The following is a 20,529-nucleotide window of genomic DNA, read 5'->3' as shown; positions in this document are numbered from 1 at the left end:
GTGTGTGCATCATCAATGAGACCAGGACGCTGGAGGGGACAACAAACGCTTTTTAATACGAAAGAGAACTAAGAACCAGGTAAAAACTAGTGAGTCTACAGTGACAGTGTATTGAGTTGAAAGCAGATTATTATTATTATTATTATTATTATTATTCAGCAGCTATGAAGTCACCGCACATCACAACTAAGTCTAGAAACAACATGGCCGCTGGCTGACATGGTGGCTTCTGGCAAGACGCACGAGGTTATAGGCACTAGACTCTGGAACATGCAATATGGCGGCTGCTTACGTCTGACATTGGCCGGCGAAGGCGCTAGCTGTGACCGAACGTGCAGTCAACATCAAGTGGCTTGCACATTACAAAGTTTTCCAACCTTGCCGCCTCCTAACTGTCAGGTAGCGGAATGCCCGGATGGAACCTGACAAATACCGAGTGATTGTTTATGTTTCAATTTCGCAAGTTCAGAACATGTCTGGATGTTTGACTTGATTGATGTCAATCATCAATGACGTCCTTAGTTCTACTTCCTGTTCCATCAGGCTGCGCCACAAAAAAAGTTGGGAGAAATCCGGGATCAACCATCGATGAAACATGATGTTTACTTTGTTAACACTTCATCATGGCATTGCAGTTTTAACTTTGCCGGTCTATGAATTGTCACACTTGCTTGGTGGTAGACCACAACAATGTATCCCACAGACATCTCCTGGATTCGACACAACCATTCCAATTCACAAGTGGATGAAAACACAATTGGAGTGTAGTGGCTAGTGTAGAAACAAATGTGGTAATGTCATCAAAATGGAAGATGTTCCAAATTAAAGTGTGACCTGTGTTCTGACCAATCACAACAAAACCATTGACAGGAAAAGCGAACCGCTGTATGCGCCATTGCGAGTAAACCTGGAAGACAAACCTGTGACAACTTTTCTGCCATCACTGCTCGGGTCTGGCTAATCATCATCCACGTCTTTCTTCCTAAAGTCACACAATGATGTGTTTTAGCAACACGGAATGTCCCACTTCAATCATCCAAACTGATTTTGAACGGTCATGTTTGCGCTTGGCTCATTCAGAACGTCTGTTGTGAAAACGAGTTGAACCTCTGCCTGCTAGTCTTCCAGGGACCGTTCCAGAACATTCAAGACAAAGAAAGTCGTCACAGTACAGTAATGATGAGCCCACCAGAACTAAGGTGAAGAAGCAGCTATGCTACAGTGATAATAAAAACACAACCAAGATGGAAGAAGCTCTCACGTATTTTTCCAACATGAGAGTCAGTCTGGAACATTCCAGAACATGTCAGCTTGTCTTTTAAATAAAGTTTGGACCGCACGTCTGTGTGTTCTAGCAGTAAGTATAGATATGTTGGCTACCAGTAGGGGGCACTGTGGAAAACAACAAGTGAAACTATTGGCAGATGCAAATAAAGCGTCCCTAATTTCTGTTTCTTTTTTTCAGGAAGTCATTCATCTTAAATAAGGACGTGTCAGTCAGCAGCACAGTGACGTGCTAGGGACCGTCAGTCAATGACATCAAACTTTAAAGCTGTGAAGACAATACAATAAACTATCAAAATAGAAAATAAAATAAAATTAAAAAAAGGTTATATTCCGGAAATGACGCTTGATTCGGACTAATGCGTAATTAGGCGTTTGTTTTTAGTTCCAAACTGCTCCCCCCTTCCCCGCCAAGACTGGCGGAACGCAACAGCTGCCTTTTGATTATGGACACACGCACACATACACACACACACACACACACACACATGCACGCACCCTTTCAATCTAGTTTTCCTTTTGTTTTTCCTACAAAATGACACCATGTGTCCTTCTCCTGGGTCGTCTGTCAGTGCTAGCTTGGCGCTCAGAGAAAAGGTTGTTCCGTGGAACAACAGTGCACAAAGATGGAGGAAGAGCCCTCACTGGTACCACCTCAGTCCACAACAACAAAGCGGTCCACTCGTCTAACTTGACCAGTCCATCAGCTGACCCTTTCGCTGACGGCAGTCCGAGACTCGACCGTTTCCTCTCGGCTGGGGCAGGGAACGGCAGACTGGGGAACAATGTCTCTGAGCTCCCTGGCCTCGCCTGCTGTCCCCGCTCCTCCGGGAGGTTCGGCCCGCATGGAGCTGTGGGGCCTGGCGGTGCTGTTTGAGCCCTCAATTGAGTCTCTGCTTTCGGAAACAAGTCCTGGTTCAACTCTTCTTTCCGTCCTGGGACCCCCCTCCACGCTGCGACCGAGGGGTGCAGTGCTCAGGTCTTGAGGCTGCTCGCTCTGCTGAATTGGGACCACCAAGCGGGATCTACCGGCCGGGCTGAGAGACGGTTGTTGTGAGGGAAGCTGTGTCGGGTTGGGCCTGGGGGGCTGTGGTTGTATGTGTTGAAAATGTGGCGGTGCCCGGGCCTGGGGGGGCCTGGATTGGGACAGACTAGTGTAGTATAGTTGGTGTTGCGAGGAGGGTCTCATCTGCATTGGGGGCTGTGACTGAAGCTGAGTCTGTTGGGGGGGGCTGTACAAGGACTGTTGTTGAAGGTGGGCTTGGGCTGTGGTTGGGGTCCTAGTCTGAGGTTGGAATTGCGGATGGGGTTGAGTATGAAACGGGGGTCTGGGTTGAGGTTGGATTGTTATGGAGGACTGGCAATGCGGCTTTGGATTCCTTGTCTGGGGAGGAGGAACCTGCGAGGCGGCCGGGGGCTTTGGAAGGTGTGATACAGGCAGAGCATGCTGCACTGGAAGCTGAGGTCTGTGTTGGACTGAGGGCAGTGGTTTCTGGGGGCGTGGCTGAGGCGGAGAAGACTGAGTTGTTGGGACTTGGGACTGGGAATGTCCTGGAGACTGCTGGGTATGGAGGTGACAGGGTGGGGTTGGGGGGTGTGATTGTTGGGCAGGTTTGGGAGGAGCTGAGTGCTGCGTGTCAGTTTTAGGTCTGGACTGGCTGGAGGGTCCAGATGCGGGATGAGGGTGATCCATAGAGGGAGCTGAGGTCTGTTGGTGGCGGTGGTGGTGATGGTGATGATGGTGGTGGTGATGATGGTGGTGTTTGTGTGGGGAGCGCTCCTTCCTCTTGTGGCTTTTGGAAGGACTGGTGCTACTTCTACTGCTGCTACTCCTTCCTCCTCTTCCTCCCTTCTCTCCAGCGTCCTCACTCACTTCCTCTTCGCCACTTCCTGCTGCTGCGCTCTTCTCCTTGTGCTTCCTCCCTTTGTGCGTCTTATGTCCATGTGAGGAGCTTTCTTGGGAAGTAGAGGACTGCCTCTGGGATTGAGACTGGCTGTGCTCCGAAGAAGCTGGGTGGGAAGTGTGTGTTGGTTCCTTCAGAACACCCTCCGTCCTTCCTGGTTCTGCTGTGCTAGATCCCGGGGTAGGAACACTTTCCCTCTCCTCAATGGTCTCTCTCGTTTTGCGTTTTTTGATTGGCAGGGCTGTTTCCTGGACAACGGGTTTGCTGGAAGACTCCTTGGTGGCCCTGCGCTTGGCCTCGGCGGCCATGATAGCGGCAGCGGCATAGCCTCCTGCTGTTGACATAGCAGAGGTGGATGCTGACGAGGAAGATGCTGCGGCAACTACTGACACCGCTGAAACCGAGGCTGGTTTCCTGCCCCGTTTCTTGGGGGTAGTCTGTGGAGCAGCAGGGAGATCCTGCTCTGACTTCCTCTTCCTGCCCGGACGAGACTTGATTGACGGCAGCACATGAGGTGACACCTGGAAGGCAGTAACCGCGCCCAAAAGTAACACCACCTTTCGAAAACAGCTGACTAAAAGTCTACATGTTAACAATATCCTGGTATGATAGGCAGCATTCCTGAGAACGCCACATGGTCGCACCTTTGAGGGGGTGGGCGTGGTCCCACTGGTGGACTCGGCCTTGCTGTAGGGCATCTTGACCAACAGTTTACCTGGAGATTTCTCAACCACGCGCTTCATGGCCACGCCCTCTGTGGCCTGCCGCATCTTCCCACTGCCTAAACACCAAGCACAAAACACATAATCAATGTCCTATACAGTCCATATACATCGGTAAACATAGTATACCTTTGGGCCTGCCACGACCTCGACCGGAAGGTTTGACCGCTTTTGGTGTCTTGGGGGGTTTCTTCTCTCGGCGGGACGGGCTCCCACGTCCAGTCACAGTGAAGTCAAAATCGTTGGGGTCAGTGGTGGTGTCCCCAACCTTCTGGAAGTAAGCGATGAGCTCCACTTTGGAGCGGAAAGCCTTTCCCTCCGAGCTTGACCATAACAGCAACAGGTCATGGCTCATGCGTGCACAAACAAGACCGCAGCAAGGCCGCAGCAAGGTGAAAGGTCATCTTACTTGATCAGGTAGACGTCAAACTTCCCCGCTGAGCGTCCGGACTTCCTCTGCTTCAGCTTGCGGGTCCAGCCTGCAGGCAGCGAAGGGTCGTCGTACAGCGGTCCACGATCTCGGATGATGGAGCGCCGCTGCCTGGGAGAACCCACAGGCTCCGCCTCTGGCTCCGTCCCCGCCCCCTGCGAGGGCCCTGCCACGGGCTCTGATGCCTGCCAGAAGGCAATGACATGAAACGATGTAATGGCTGGGGTGTCCCGATCCGATATTGATATCGGGCCAATATCAGCAAAAAAATGAGTATCGGGTTATATCGGCCTCCATCTAAAATCTCCGATATTGGCACACCGTTACAATTCCGATCCATTCCAGACTCCGCCCCAGCACGTCTAACCAGCGACGGTCAGATGCACCCACGTGATCACAACAACAGCGTGTACTAATGTGTTAAGCGTGGAGTAGGAGTGATGTCGGCCATGTGTATTTGTTGTTAAAAGTCTGAAAAAGATGTTGCGGCTGAGTGTCATGCACCAGGAAAGTTTAATACGACCAAACGCATTGTGCATTTGAAGCAGCATTACACGGGATACTCCCATGGGACGACAAGAAGTCAATAGCTATAACAGAAAAGATCATCAGGTCCTGTCGTTGTTGAGTAAAGTAGGGTTTAAAACTAGGACTGTCAATCAATTAAAATATTCAAGATTAATCGCATTTTGTCCATAGCTAACTCATAATTAATCGCAGATGAAAAAGTTTTTTTTTATCTATAATAAGTGGGGATGTAAATCTCTTTGTGGTAACCGATTCAATGCAACGATAACTACATCAAAAAAATTTAAAGGGATATCAATTTTGGAAATATGGGCCACTATTTTATTCATAAATAATATATTTAGAAATCTGTCCCACTCTGACGGTCTTTGAACGCACCTTCTCACACGCTGCACAGATAGGTACTTTACTCATCTTCAAGAGAAATTCACACAGGCTACTATACTGTATTTTTACCTTTTTTCTTTCACCTCATATTTGCTCCCAAATGCTGATACTATGTGGGAATGCATAAAGGTGACAACCTTACTGAGTGCTACTGTGTATATTTGTGGTACACAAACTCTCTGAAAAACAAGCCTAAGCTCGTACTGTATTCATTTCATGCTTTTAATTTGATGTTGTTACTGTCATAGTTTTACACAATACATAACAAATAAAGTAAATTAGATTGCTCTAATGTACGTACTGTATGTTTTACTGATGTGTTGATGACTAGCTAGTGCGCTGCTAATGCTGGCGCTGCTAGTTCGTCAGCCATGATCACAGTGACAGAAGCCCCCACAAAGCTGTCCTTGGCTATACCTGCCGTTAACTAGCAGCTCGTACCCAAATTTTAGCTCACACTTCCAAGCAAAAAATCTGCCAAAAGACAGCTCGCATCTAAAAAAACACCCGTTAGTTGGAACACTCATATGCCAAAGGTGCCACTTTATAAATGACGGCAGTGCTTCAGTACCTTCGCGCTTCTCTCTGGCAAGTCGACGACGTAGTCCGTGACAATTCCAATCACAGCGACAGTGGATACAAATAACTTCAGTCTTGTTGCGAGAGCCATCTACCAGGGCTTTGAAGCTAAATTTACCAATCAAAACACCCCTTAAACTACAGCGTCTTGCCGAGGGTCAAACAGGTCATGTGCACGTTAATCGTGTGTAAAAAAAAATAGTGCTGTCAAAGGAAACTTCCGTTAGCGAGTTAACTTTGGCAGCCCTAATTTAAACGCTTAATTGAGCACCTCGGACTTTGCTATATTATGCCTACCGACACTAGCCACTACATTTTGGATAAATCTATACCCCACATGCTTGAAATTCAGTAAATGGGTCGGTTTTTCCTCATACTTACTGTTGCTGATTATTGTTCTCAGTTTAAGTAATATCACTTGATCAAGCCTTTGTCTAAAATTTCAGACTACAAAATAAGAAATAAAAGCATGTATAATTTGTGCTGATACTGGATTGATATCGGTATTGGCCAATATTCAAGGCTGCAATATCTGTATTGGATCAGAAGTGAACAAGTTGCATCTGGACACCCCTAGTAATGGTGACAATTTCATTGCTGGTTGAGCCTTCACTCACTGAGGTGTGTGGCTCCTGAGAGGCAGAAGCCTGCTCAACATGGCAGCGTTCCTTGTGTAGCTTCTTGGTCTTGCTGTGGGACTGTTCTCTCTGTGGACACTCCTCTTGGCCCTCCTCTCTGTGGAAAACACATGACATCACTCATGACATCATGGCTGATGTCACACAGCACTCAAGTCAGGCAAATCAATTCAAATCAACTCTTGCTGATGGTGTGCTTAGCTTTTCTTTGGCATTTTTGTACCACTTTTTCCAAAAGAAGCGAGCATCAAGAAGAAGAAAATAGAAAATCGAAGAAAATAGCAGTTACAAGAAGTAACCAGGGAGTCTGATGTTCAAAAAAGTCCTCACTTGAGAGCCAAGTTTATACTTTTAACACTGCTTCGCTTCTTTTTACACTTTTTTGCACTTGACACTATGACACTTAAGAATGTAAATGCTTCCCATTCTACCTTTAGCACAAAAGTTATTAAGTTTGTATTGTGACCTGTCCATCGTTTTGGACTTCCTTGGAGTCTCACATTAAATCCATCACCAAACATAAATTCTTCTCAAAAACATTTACAAACTCAGGCTCATTCTCTGGCAGTCCAAATCTAAAACAGTCCTTCACGTCCCCCAATCAGGGTCCTCAATAACTTCCTGGACAAGACGGGCGATGACAGCTTCACTGGCTTCCAGTCCAACAGGAAATAGAAGTTTGCCATCAAGCATTCCTAGATGCCTCCCTCATGCATTTTTTTTTTTTTTAACACGCTGTCCCTGATTGCACCAGCACGAGCATAAACAAGACGTCAGACTGTTTTGTGAAACCGTGAGAGGTGCGACAGGAAGTGATGTGTGCTGCTGTTTCCGATGCAAGTTCACACTTTAGCAGCCACGTGCGCACGTTTCCGCTCTTTCAAAAGCAGCGGGAGGGTGGAGCCTATTCGATACAGACTTAGTCTCTGATGACAAAAGTACAGTAGAACCATGTCAATAATCTATTCCAGAAGGTCCGACTCACTTACTCCATAAGTGACATACTCCAACCAAATCTATTTTTCCCATTAGAAATAATGCGTTAATAACAATTAATCCGTTCCGGACACACAAAAATATGAACACAGAGCACTTAAAAAAAAAAAAAGTTTTACAATTATAGTTTTACGTGTAGAAAACAATTGAAATGCACATAAATGGTGAATGAAACATTTAACATCACTTTTTCCTTGACCTTTGTTGATAAAGACGGCGATGACAAGCAGCAAGGGAAGAGGAGAAGAGACATCCACACGAAACACCACCTTCACACTTTGATATGAGCTATTTCTTAAATTCAATAGTGTTTCTCACCTTATTTATCAAAGTGCTGACACTTACAACTTTGGTTGGTTTCATTGTGGGTTATTTTGCAACCGCGATCAATAAGAAAATCTGAGACTTGTGGCGTAATTGTGTTGGTTAGCAAAGAACTGCAGAGCCAACCGCTGGTGATGTCATAGATAGGTGATAGAGCTGAGGGACAATGACTTCCGGTTCCGTGGTTCATGCTAAGACGCTGCCAACAGGGAATTTTAAGATAAAAATGCATTACGAACACAGTTGGCCTCACGCGGTGTATTAAAAACACGACAAGGTGCACGCCATATTATGCTAACCAGGAAACGTAGGCAAACAGAGGCAAAATTTTTACATAAACCGAAAAATACGCTAACCCAATATTAAAATGAAAGAAATGCAGTCATAAGTTGTATTTGGGATGCCTTCTTTTTAAACCACTTACCTTCTGGATTCCCACATATTATCAGCATTTGGGACCAAATATGAGGTGAAAGAAAAAACAGAAAAATACAGTAAAGTAGTCTTATCTGTGCATTATGGGAGAAGATGCATCGCAAAGTTAAATAGGTGCGTTCAAGAACCGTGGAACAAAGTGGAACATGCAAAAATGTGGGGATTTCTAACTATATATTATTATTTTTTTATAAAACAATGGCCCATATTTCCAACATGTGTATCCCTTTGCAAAAATATTTTTTGTTGATGTAGTTATCAACTAAAATATATATATATTTTTTTCTTCGATTGGCTGGCGACCAGTCCAGGGTGTACCCCACCTGTCGCCCGAAGTCAGCTGGGATAGGCTCCAGCATGCCCCCGTGACCCTCAAGAGGAGAAGCGGTATATAAAATGGATGGATAGTTATTTATAAATTATTTAATTTTTAATTTTTGCGTGTTTTTTTTTTTTTTTTTTTTTTTTATCATTGCACCTGAATGTTTTCCCTCGGTCCGGTGGTTGGGGACCCCAGCCTTGGGGATATGATGTACTCTTTTACACATTTGAAAATACTTGAATGACACTTTTATATAATTGACTTCTTTATTTTATAATGGAAGATTAATGTCTACATTGACAAATATAATCATTGAATCATATCGAATAGTATCGTTTGTACACTGTATCGAATTGTTCTGTTTTTAAAATATCGTTTTTGAATCCTACTCGTGTATCTAGATGCGTATGGAAGTGCTTACAACAAAGATATTTACATCCCTACTTATTATAGATAAAAACTTCTGTCTGCGATTAATTATGAGTTAACTAAGGACAAATGCAATGAATCGAGATTAAATATTTTAATTGATTGACAGGCCTATGACTGACATTTGATTTGTTGTAGCATCTACAATATAATGCACAACATGTATCAAAGCCCCCCCACCCCACCCATCCTTCAATTTTTTTGTATGCTTCCCTTGGTGGAAAAGGTTTGGACACCTGGTTTACATCATTCAGTGCAGGGCTGTGACCATCCAGCGGTGTGGCAACATTTGAAGTCACATTTGCACATTCTTAATTGTCTTACAAATGTAAAAAGAAGTGAAGTGGTGTTAATTGTATAAAAGAGTTGACGCTGACATCTTGCGTGACATCATCCATTATAGCGGTTTGAACATTGAAGTTTTGTGCAACTTTACTGCCGTACTTGAATATTTTGGTTCAGTTTTGTATTTTATGACCTCAGGTGCATATGACTTCAGGGTTTCCACAATATCGGCTTGAATCGACCCTACAACTCCTGATTTTGATTGAGGAAGATGTAGCTCTCGATGAAGGAGCAGCCACAGGAACAGGAAGTGAACTGCAGGGCAAAGTGGGCCACTGGGGAGGATAGGAACAGACTGTCCGCAGCTTTATAAGGTGGTCAATAGGCTGTCAGTGTGTAAGTTCTAGTCCTGACAACATGTGGGACATATGATGCCTGGCTCAGCAGCACCAGGGCAGAGGATGTTGACTGAGTGTTGGGGGCACGTAACGGGAAGTAAACAAGTTCATGAATAGGTTAAATAATAAACACCCGCTGCCATGAAAACACTCAAGTGTTTGCTTAACGACGAGTTAGCAGCCTGCTAGCCACCTGCGTGCTAACACCGCTGTGTCCTCGCGGATGAAGCCCGGCAGGCGGACACAGCAGCGCTGAACCCCCGGGCCGACCTCCAGCGGGCGTGCGTGGACGTCAGTGCAGCTCGGCGGGGGAGCGCGTAAAGAGAAGCGGACTGAGCTAACGTACGAGCGGCTTGAGCCGCTAAAGTCGGGACTGAGCTGGAAGTTGGTGACGTATTCCCGCTAAAGCCCGCTCCTCCAAGAGAGGCCGGTGGAAAAATGATCGCACTTTGAGGTGAAATAAAAAGACGACAGAAAGATGGCGGAGGCGGCCAAGACAGCGACGCTTTCACGGAAGATGAAATATAAAAAAAACCTTACTTACATTCTCTCCTCCTCGCTCTCCACGGCAGCCATTTTTATTTAAATAAATAATTTTATATTAAAAAAAGCCTCCAAACATCTCTGCTGCACCCCGCCCCCTCCGAGTCTTTTTCCAACCACCGTCAGTTAGCAAACATCGCGATATTTGAAAGAAGACTGAGACGCGCAGGCGTTCTGAGATCTCGCGAGATGTTGACATCGGGTCAGACTGGGACGAGGAGGCTTGGGAGTAACGTAACGTTGACAACGTTTAAACATGAAATAATCATAATAATATTCATAATGTAATTATGATGAATTGTTACGATGGATGGACGGAGTACGTTGTTCACTTTATTCCAGTTTGAGCCACTGTGTGGCTTCTTTCGATTTCTTTCTTGGATTCTTTTCAGAGTAATTTTTTTTTTACATATTGTATCTACATCTTTGTGATAGGTCCTGCTTATCGAATCTATTATTCTTAACTGTGGTTCAACGCCATGAAATGCTCGTTGACGAGGTAATAAGACGATGATAGACCAGAACATGCGATGTTGGACTCACACTACCTGGGAACACAATATGTTCTGGTATACACAAGATTGGAACTTTCACATTGGTTAATTTCACAGGAACTTCAGACGAAATCGTGTAAGCTTTTATTTTTGAAGACCACCAGGCGGAAGCTACTCTTGATATGGTAGTTCTGCTGGGTCGACGATACAGCACTTTTGGTATCGATACAATAGGAAGTAACTACACGGGCGCTGTTGCCGATGCCGATACGCTTTTTTTTTTTTTAAATGTCAAGATCCTTGAATGAATTTGTGATTTCGTCTTTAATTTATTGATCATAATTATAATCAGAATAAAACACAGGACAAACAAAAAAAATGTAAAAAAAAAAAAAATTAACAATACAGTATACAATTATGACAGCATAAAACAATGTAACAATATCAACAAAACAATTAAGAAATATGCTTTAGTCCCTTTTATTACATGACATTGTTTGAGCAGTCAGTGATGCAAAATAAGCAGAACCTACTGTTGGCCACAGTGGCGGAATTTTTTTATTGGGGTGGTCAAGGTGAGACCGTTACCCACATAGAGGAGACAATAAGTTGATACTTAAATTGTCTAAATGGCCAGTGGGGTGGCCGCCGCTGCTTTTGGACCGCGTGCTGAGCATGTTTTCAATGCATAGTTTCTGGATTCTGCTCCCCATACTGTCAGCCAAACCCGCGCAGGGCATAAAGTGGATGCCGATCGGCACTCCTGTTTTAACTCTAGACTCCTTGGTTTACATGCTCACTGATGCTGCTACAAAGAGTTTCCATTATTATTACAGATTTATGTGCTGAATCACACTTCAGAATTTAAGTCAAAGTCAACATAGTGAGAAAAATTGACCGGAACCGACCAAAGTAATCATGGAAAACTTACCTACCGCTTGCAGTTCATGCAAGACGCGGTTTTATTGACAGCTCCTCTACACTGAAAGTTGTGTGCTGCAGTGAAATCCAAGCCCATGTCCAAGCGGAAACGGCAGTTAGGATGAACTAATGTTGTGCACCACAGAACCGTGTTTGTCAAAATTGTCCCCCCGGCCATGGAGGTGGCCACTGGGATGGCCGTAGAGTGACCAAGTGTGGCCACGGCCACCACGTAGCTCAGCCATTGCTTGGCCAGCCATTGCTTGGCCAGCACCCAAATTCCAAATAAGATGTAACAATATATACCTGTACGAACATCAACAAATATGAATACAATCACATATATTTGTGAAAATAAACATTGAAGGCAACGGAAAAATATCGACCTCATTGAGTTAGTATCGATCTGATACTGCCCTTGGTATCAATGTTGTCGATATTTCGATGGATCCGCCCACCCCTCTTAAACACCGTGTCCGGAAGCTGCCCAGCGAAACTGTTGACACTCCTCGAATTTTGCGGGTCTGGCCAGGATAGTGCCAATGAATTATCAGAGTTATCCAGGTCCGAATGTGAGCGGTTCTGTTGGTGCGGCGTGGTGCCGTGTGTTTTGGGCCGTTGGCTTGTTAGCCTGTTAGCTCTCCCGCGTTAGGGAACTTCATCTAGAGTTGAAGTGTCATTTTAACAAAATGTCACGAGGAGACGCCAGACTACAGTTCTTGTACGAGCTGCCGGCTTCGGTCCTCTGTGAGTTTTGCCGGGTCATGGATGGGCTCTCAGACCTGGACTGGACCCGCTTTGGTGAGCCACAACCAGACTAAATGCTAACATGAAACTGGAAGGGAGAATCCCTCCCACCCTCTCAATCGGTTACATCATTTCGTTGTTGCGTTTAATTAATCATTACTAACATAGTTAGAGCAGAATGTAGACATTATGTCCACATAAAGAGCAGTAAAACAACAAGTTCAGCTTCAACCTCAAGGTCTTCTTCAAACTCATTTTTGAATGAACTTTTCTATGGTAGCCTCGGAGGTCCTTGTAGACCAAGTCAACGTGCGACTGTCTGAGAGGCAGGAGAGGCGGACCAACTATGTGATGAGCCAATGGGGCAACAGGAACGGCCGTGTTGGGGAGCTGCTCGACCTGCTGGAACATCTCCAGCTTCTCCGTCCCAGAGACATCATCCTTCGCTGTGGGTGCACAGATGCTCTGATATATGACCTCTTAACCAGTCAGATGTTCTATCTGTAATGTCATTTTGTCCCCACTTTATGTTTCAGGGTCATCCAGCTTGACGCCACCTCCTCCTCCTCCTGTTCCTGCTGCTCCTCTACGACCGTCGCCTCCTGATACTCTCTCTCGCTTTGACCCTCCACCCAAAACAGTGGTGGCCATGACAAGCGCTAAAGGTAATGCTGCCATTATTTACAGTTGAACTCTGCACTGACACTGGACTGACTGTCCTACTGTTACGGCAGACACTTGAACGAACCACCGAGACTGGACTGTCCTACCCTAATTCCAGACACTTGAACGAACCACACTGTACCACTGTTTTGACAGACACTTGAACTAACCACTGACACTGGACTGTCCTACTGTTATGACGGGCATTCGAACTAAGCACTGTCACTGGATTGGTCAGGCATTTGAACGAAGCACAAACTAGGAAAAGAATATTATTCATGTACAGTGACTTGTCAGTGAAAGTAATGAAGGACAGAAGTGTTGTGTTCATTTAGTAGATAAAGGAGGAGAAGGAGGCGGGTCCCTACCCAGACCTGCCCCACCCCCCTCCAGTTTGCAGTCAAGTCAACCTGGACCCCCCCAGGTTAATTTACACTCATTAATAAGTAACAGTCATCATAGATAGATTCTGTCAAACATCAGCAGAATACTCAAATGTCGCTTCTCTAGGGCCCCACGTTGGTGGCGTGTGGCGATGGAGGCCGTGGTGTGATGTGCTGGTCATATGAAGAGGTGTATGCTGGGACAGAGGGCTTTTCTCCTGCCCTGCAGGTGGGAGAGGGGGGCTTTGGAGTCGTGTACAGAGCTTCCCTGAGGAACACCGACTGTGCAGTAAAGAGGCTCAAACAGGTCAGCAAATCACAATGCAGACAACACAAGCCTCATTCAGGGATGGAGCTAAAGAAGGTTGTGCATAGTTCCGAATGGTCAGTCAGTATGTTTATGTGCATCTAAGACATTTAATTGGACTCCACTTCCATAGTTGGCGCTATCCCCCCCTTTCAGCCTGTTAGTATGTTGTATTCAGACAGAAGATGTCTTCTTGTAAAAAAAACTCTTGTTACAGTAAGGCTCCAAACCAAAAACAGAGCAATGTGGTCTATTCCATCCACTGTAAAAATGAGGAATGCAAAGAGCACTACATTGGGGAAACTAAGCAAATGCTCCAAAAAAGGCTTTATCAACATCACAGGGACAATTCTAGTGGTCCTCAATCAGCAGTACATCTACACCTTAAAGCAACCAATCACTCTTTTCAGGACAGCGAGGTAAAGATTTTGGCCAAAGAAAACAGATGGTTTGAAAGAGGAATAAAGGAAGCTATTTTTGTCAAACAACAGAACCCATCATTGAATAGGAATGGTGGTTTGAGGTTTAATTTGGACCCTGTGTTCAGCAGGTTACTGAGACCGAAACCCACAGCTCTTAGTCATATAAATGAGGTGGAGCCAGGGCCGAGCCAGAACAATAGATGCTAACGAGCCAGTATCAGAGTCGTTCATACCCAACTACAGGGAGCTACACTTCCCTTTGATCGGAGGTGCTAATGGGAGGAGAGGATTAGACCACCACTCCTCCCAGTCTTAGTGTAAGGAACCAATAGGCACACCAATTCCGCCCACTCTTATTGTATTTAAGGCCTAGGCTACCAGCACTTGTTAGTTCGCTGACGAAGCTCTTCGGATGAGGAGTGAAACGTCCGACACATTCTTCACAGGAAGTCAAGTATAGATGATGTCTCAAGAAGCCTTTCCCTCTTGTTACAGCTGTTGTGCAAAGGAGGGGAGACCGTATTTATGCTTTTTTAAAAAAATTTTCAACTCTTGTGCAACAAGTCTCTCTGTGTGGTCCAGTCCACTTAGCTGTTTATACGATGTTTTAATTTTTTCACTGCATGAATAATGTTAAATGAAATGATTGCTGCCAACAGGACTGTCTGCAGGACTTTGCCATGCTGAAGGAGAGCTTCAACACCGAAGTGGAAAAACTCTCCAAGTGAGAGTTCTCACACATCTACAACATATAGAACTTTGTTTTGTGACCCACGTATGTTACATTCGGCATTTTTAATTCTTCTGTTTGACTCACAAGGTTCAGACACCCAAACATTGTGGATCTGCTGGGCTTCTGTGAAGGACCTGGAGGTGTTTGTCTCATTTACAGCTACATGGAGAACCGATCCCTGGAGGATCGGCTACACAGTGTAATACACACACTGCAAAGCACATGCCTACACAGCCACACATGCACACACATCGACACTTGCCTGTGTGTGTTTAGGTGTCTGGCGCCCTCCGCTGGTCGCTGAGGGTCAGCATTGTAGTTGAAGTGTCAACAGCCTTGCAGTTCCTACACTATCCACCAGAGGGACAGAACTCTGTCATCCATGGGGACGTCAAGAGGTTGACACACAACACACACGTTGCATTTCACACTGTTGGGAAAATAAACAATTTCTTATAAGGGGTATCTCTAGGTTTTAAGAATGGGGGCATTTGTGTCTGTTTTTTACAGTCAGCCATAATCAGCCTATCCCAGCTGACTTTGGGTGAGAGGCGGGGTACACCCTGGACTGGTCGCCAGTCAATCGCAAGGCACATCATTATTATTATTATCATTACCATTATTATTACTGGTTCGCATGTTGGCCACGCAGTGAGGAGATGCGGAAGATCTGGGTTTGAATCTCCACTGGGCATCTCTGTGTGGAGTTTGCATGTTCTCCCTGTGCGTACGTGGGTTTTCTCCGGGTACTCTGGTTTCCTCCCACATTCCAAAAACATGCATGTTAATGCATGTTAATTGGCGGCTCTAAATTGTCCATAGGTATGAATGTGAGTGTGAATGGTTGTTTGTCTATATGTGCCCTGCTATTGGCTGGCAACCAGTCCATGGTGTCTCGCCCGAAGTCAGCTGGGATAGGCTCCAGCATACTCTAGTGAGGATAAGTGGCACAGAAGATGGATGGATGGCTGGATCATTATTATTAGTAGTATTTTTCACTGATAATAGTAGACGTGAATGAGCTCAGCTCCTGTTTCACACTGCACATTCATGCATGCATAAAGTCCACAAGTCAGCCCTTAAAGAGAACATGGTAAAAAGAGCACACGCTTTACTGTCTATATTTACAAACAAACAGAACCTGTCCTTCAAAATGCATTTCAGGAGTCTAACTAGCTAGCTCAGTAGCAATGTTATTTTAGAGCTTCTATAAGTTAGAACTTATGAGTAATAACAGCGCTGGTAAGACGTGCACGTTTATAGTGCAAGGACTGCAAGACAGGTTTTAGTCAAAGAGGAGCATTTGGTTCATTGATGACATGGGACTTTCTGCAGATAGCTGTTGGGGGCTAAGTAATTGTTAATACCAGCAGTAGTTAATACTTGCTTTGGTACAAAACTTTCTGATATCCATTCCGGTTTTCTGATGCCATTCTAGAAGCGGGGTGGACTTACCATTAGGCAAACACAGGCAATTGCCTAGGGCGCAGAGATTTCCGGGTGTTATTTACTTTTTTTCTTCGATTTACAGTACATATTACTGTTTTGTCTTAATTCATGTGCATAAAATTACATGAAAATGCATAATCTACCATGATCGTTTTGACTGCTCCACCCTCCCTTCTCAATGGACAATTCCATGTTACTGCACATGTGTACATTGAATCCGGAAACGAGAGCAAACAAACTTGTTGGCCACGGTTTGGAGAAAAATGAAGTGGAGTTACCACAGTGGAGAAGAGGAGAAGGGGACTGGAAAACAGTTTTTGTAAAACTGCCGAAGGTGTCAACAGTTTAACAGTAAAACGTCAACAGTAAAAGCATTGAGGTGATTCACTTGTTAGGTAATAATAATCCCCCAGGAGGATTTTAAGGACTTTATCTAGCTCAGGAAATAGGAGAATTTTCTCATAGTCACACTTGTTAGTAGATGATAAACATTAATATTTGAAATCGTTTTAGGGGGCATGTAAACATTTCAGTGTAACTAGCTACGAGCGATAATGGTAGGAAGCAGGAAAAAAGTGGCCTAAATTACATACTCACCTTTTGTAAAAAAAAAAAAATAAATAAATCAAATAAAATAATGCTCATGAATGGTCAAATGGAAAACATGGACTGGATTTTCAATGACATGGGTGTTCTCCATATGAGCAAGTGGAGTGGATTCCATAACGCTCTTTCTACTTTAAACCGCTTCATATTTAAGTGAAACAATGACAAGTTATATAGTTATTTCAGGGGGGCTTCAGGCCATGTATTTATAATTATTACTTAAACACCTGAAGCATCTTTTTCGTGTTGCAGTTCAAACATCCTGTTGGACCGCCACCTGGTAGCCAAGCTGGCTGACTTCGGCTTGGCTCGCTTTGTGTATCCCAGCTCTTCGCGGCGCTCTGCGTCTAAGACGACGTCATTGGGTCACACAACCACGGTGAGAGGAACGCTGGCGTACCTGCCTGAGGAATACGTGAGGAACGGACAGCTCGGGACGACGGTGGATGTCTACAGCTTTGGAGTGGTGAGCAGCCTCGAGGACCGATGGGAAATGTAGTATAGCGTAGATATCAGGACATGGAGACAAGTCCAAACCAGATACTCCTTATAAGTATTGGTGTGTGCGTGTGTGTTGCAGGTGCTTTTGGAGGTCCTGACCGGTCGGCGAGCTCTGGAGAAAGACAAGAAGTCAGGAGATATTTACCTGGTTAGAACTCATACAAACACACGTGCCAACACACAAACACACATTCACCAACATTCCTGTTGTTCTGCAGAAGGACCTGGTAAAGGAGGTCCAGGAGGGTCCGGCCGGTTCTTGTGCAGTGGCCTGGAGGCAACAGCTGGACCGGCGGCTGATCATAGGTTAGTATTTTGCCACCACTGCATCTTGAGGTCTATTTGTGCTGACTCAATGTTTGTGTCAGCAGGGGGTGCCACAGAGCCAGCTGGGAGCATGCAGATGGCGGCGCTGGCCTGTGAGTGTCTGGACAGGAAGTGCAAGAAGAGGCCGGTCATGACCGAGGTGTTTGACAAACTTCAGGACATCCACAAGCTGGTGAGGAAGAGTGACATCGCCCTCCTTCCTGCCCCCACTCTCTCATCAGACTGCAATGTGGAGGTTCTGAGCCAGCAGGTGTCCGGTCTGGGACCACTAGAGGACACCTACAAGCCCCCCTCCTACCTCCCCCCTCCTCTATCCATGTTTAGCTCATCTTCCCTCTGTGCTTCCCTCTCCTCCCTGCCTCCCCCTTCTACCTCTCTCCATCCTCCCTCATCCTCTTCGTTTGAGGGTCCGTGTGAAACAGACGAGAGTCGAGGGTTCTCCCAATACGACGTTTCTACTGGGAGCCACGGTCGCTCCAAAACTTTGTCCCCGCCCACCAGAAACCAGTACCATAGTCAAACCAGGTCCAATGAGTCCTGGTCCAGAGAGCCTTCTAAGGACCAATACAACGTTCATGTCCATCCCAGCAATGCTGCTAATAGGACAGGACCATGCCTCTCGCCTAGTGGCCCTCAGATGGGGATGGTATCAAGACAAGGTCCTAGAGGGCAGACCATAGAAAAATGCTTCTCTCCTGCAGGACCACTTCAGTCAGTGTGTCCACAGTCCTCAGGTGAGACCAACACGGTCTCATTCATTTCTTGTTACATCTTGTCTTCATCTCGCATTGTCTTGATCAGTGCCTGCCTCTCGTTATGTTCGGTCATGTTCACCAGATGCAGTGCGGCATTGTGAGGCGTCCAGGGGTCCAGAGGAGAGTGACGAGCTGGATTATCTTGCTGACAGCTGACTGGTGGACGTGATGGATGTAATCAAATGTGTGACATATGTTCAAGGACCAAAATTCAACCATGATTACATCCTACACCATGACCTCACAATGTTTTTCTCTTCCTGTCTCTTTGCAAGGAAACACAGTGGAATGTTGTCTTGATTAACTTAAGATGATATTATTTTTTTTAATTTGCACTGAAACATTACTGTTTTTAATAGACTAGCTGAATTTTTGATAGGTGCTGGAATGCCAAACAGATGCAGTGTAAATCTGTCATGTTCAACTATTTTCAGTGCAAACTTTATTTCTTACGCAGACACAATGACTTCTGTGGTATAGTGAGTGCTAATTGCATGACCAAAGGGAGAAAATAATGTTTTCATAACAGACAGGCAGAATATTGCTTATATAATAAAGTTTATTTAATAATGTACAGTTTTTACACTTGATGCCAAGTTTCTTGCTCAATAAGTGATTTTATTAACAACTTAAGTCTTTCTTTCTGGGTGCAATCATCTGCTGTGCGCCATGCAGCCACTAGGTGTCACTGTGGAGCAGCATGACGATGAAAGTCAAGATTCAAGAGTTTTGTCATATGCATAGTAAAACAGGCAGTTATACTATGCAATGAAATTCTTATTCTGTTCATTCTCACAAGAAAAGAAAGAAAACACAAGAAAAAGAATAACATAAGAAACACAAATACCATCATAAGAAACAAATACCAATAAATTAGGCAACAACAGAAGAAACATTAATACAGATAAATAATACAAATAAATGAATAAATAAGTAAATAAATAAAAGTGCTATGAGTGTGTGTGTGTGTGTGTTGCGTGCAGCGTGTGTGAGTGCTTCGTTGAGAAGCCTGATGGCCTGTGGGTAAAAGCTGTTCGTCAGTCTTGTGGTCCTGGACTTCAAACTTCTGTAGCATCTGCCTGGCAGTAGGAGTGTGAATAATGAGTGTTGTGGATGTGTGCTGTCCTTGATGAGGTTGTGTGTTCTGCGTTGGACTCTAGATTTATAAATGTCTTGCAGTGAGGGGAGGGCTGCCCCAACAATGTTCTGTGAGGTCTTGATCACCCGCTGGAGTGCCTTCCTATCACGTGTTGTACAGTTACCGTACCAAACAGTGATGGAGGCGGTAAGGACACTTTCGATCGTGCATCTATAGAAGCAACTCAGGATTTTGGTGGACATGCCAAATTTCCTCAGTCTTCTTAGGAAGTACAGTCTTCTTTGGGACTTCTTCATAATTTGTTGGTTGTTGTGATACCAGGAGAGGTCCTCGCTGATGTGTGTGCCAAGGAACTTGGAGGTTTTCACCCTCTCCACCTCAGTCTCATCAATAAACAGGGGTCTATGCGGCTCCTTTTCCCTTGTTCTTGGAAGGCAGTCAATGTAACATCTTAAACTTTCCAGTCGTAGCTGCTGCATATTGTTTGAATATGTTAAAAGTCATATTGAATAAAGTAAGGAACATAACACCGAGCAGATACAAAACAAACAGGACTTCTTTATTACAGCCAAGTGGTCTCATTCTCGAAGTAGTTTGGATTCTCCACTTAGTGGACCAGACTTATTCGAACAAAACGAGGTACTAAAAGGTGGTCAATACTACGCATTTTGATAGTGATCAGTTACCAAGTAAATAAAGGGCCAGTTTTCCTCGTACCGACACTTTTTTTTCCCTAGAAAAGTTTATAAAGACCCTTGAATGACTTTGTCTTTAATTAGTTAATCATGATAACAGTCAAATAAATATATTTTAAAATATCTTTAACTTATCGTCGCCACAACAAAATTATGAAATGTTATTAAATTTTAAAGGTGAAAACTATCCTCAGTCACTATTGCATGGGCAGATATGTTACAT

At 44.8% G+C, this 20,529-nt stretch overlaps 2 protein-coding genes across 9 annotated transcripts; one reads left to right on the top strand and one right to left on the bottom strand.

The window, feature by feature from the left end:
• Positions 1 to 30: 30 nt before the first annotated feature.
• On the bottom strand, positions 31 to 10,345 carry mecp2 (methyl CpG binding protein 2). 2 transcript variants are annotated; one of them, XM_054770338.1, is made up of 6 exons: positions 10,206 to 10,345; positions 6,452 to 6,569; positions 4,320 to 4,525; positions 4,040 to 4,233; positions 3,833 to 3,969; positions 31 to 3,709 (listed from the first exon to the last, which is right to left on the bottom strand). In XM_054770338.1, the coding sequence occupies exons 1-6, from the start codon at positions 10,235 to 10,237 to the stop codon at positions 1,988 to 1,990; spliced, it is 2,409 nt and encodes an 802-aa protein (XP_054626313.1). In that variant the 5' UTR covers positions 10,238 to 10,345; the 3' UTR covers positions 31 to 1,987. The 2 variants fall into 2 exon arrangements, with proteins under 2 accessions (XP_054626313.1, XP_054626229.1); XM_054770254.1 differs by having other exon boundaries at positions 31 to 3,969.
• Positions 10,346 to 10,399: 54 nt separating this feature from the next.
• On the top strand, positions 10,400 to 19,084 carry irak1 (interleukin-1 receptor-associated kinase 1). 7 transcript variants are annotated; one of them, XR_008569805.1, is made up of 14 exons: positions 10,400 to 12,420; positions 12,647 to 12,814; positions 12,903 to 13,031; positions 13,365 to 13,453; positions 13,540 to 13,719; positions 14,801 to 14,865; positions 14,962 to 15,073; positions 15,151 to 15,272; positions 17,182 to 17,395; positions 17,510 to 17,578; positions 17,649 to 17,736; positions 17,799 to 17,929; positions 18,180 to 18,491; positions 18,601 to 19,084. XR_008569805.1 is itself a non-coding variant. In XM_054770720.1 (13 exons), exons 1-13 carry the CDS (start codon positions 12,309 to 12,311, stop codon positions 18,666 to 18,668), a joined length of 2,109 nt encoding a protein of 702 aa, XP_054626695.1. In that variant the 5' UTR covers positions 10,403 to 12,308; the 3' UTR covers positions 18,669 to 19,084. The 7 variants fall into 7 exon arrangements, 4 of the variants coding, with proteins under 4 accessions (XP_054626695.1, XP_054626615.1, XP_054626448.1 ...); XR_008569803.1 differs by having other exon boundaries at positions 10,402 to 12,420; positions 18,595 to 19,084; XR_008569809.1 differs by having other exon boundaries at positions 10,407 to 12,420; positions 17,802 to 17,929; positions 18,595 to 19,084.
• The last annotated feature ends 1,445 nt before the right edge of the window (positions 19,085 to 20,529 follow it).

The sequence above is a fragment of the Dunckerocampus dactyliophorus genome, chromosome 1 (genome assembly GCF_027744805.1).
Source record: "Dunckerocampus dactyliophorus isolate RoL2022-P2 chromosome 1, RoL_Ddac_1.1, whole genome shotgun sequence".
Taxonomy (NCBI): domain Eukaryota; kingdom Metazoa; phylum Chordata; class Actinopteri; order Syngnathiformes; family Syngnathidae; genus Dunckerocampus; species Dunckerocampus dactyliophorus.
The sequence above is the reverse complement of the archived record's forward strand: the minus strand, read 5'-3'. Positions and strand labels throughout refer to the sequence as shown.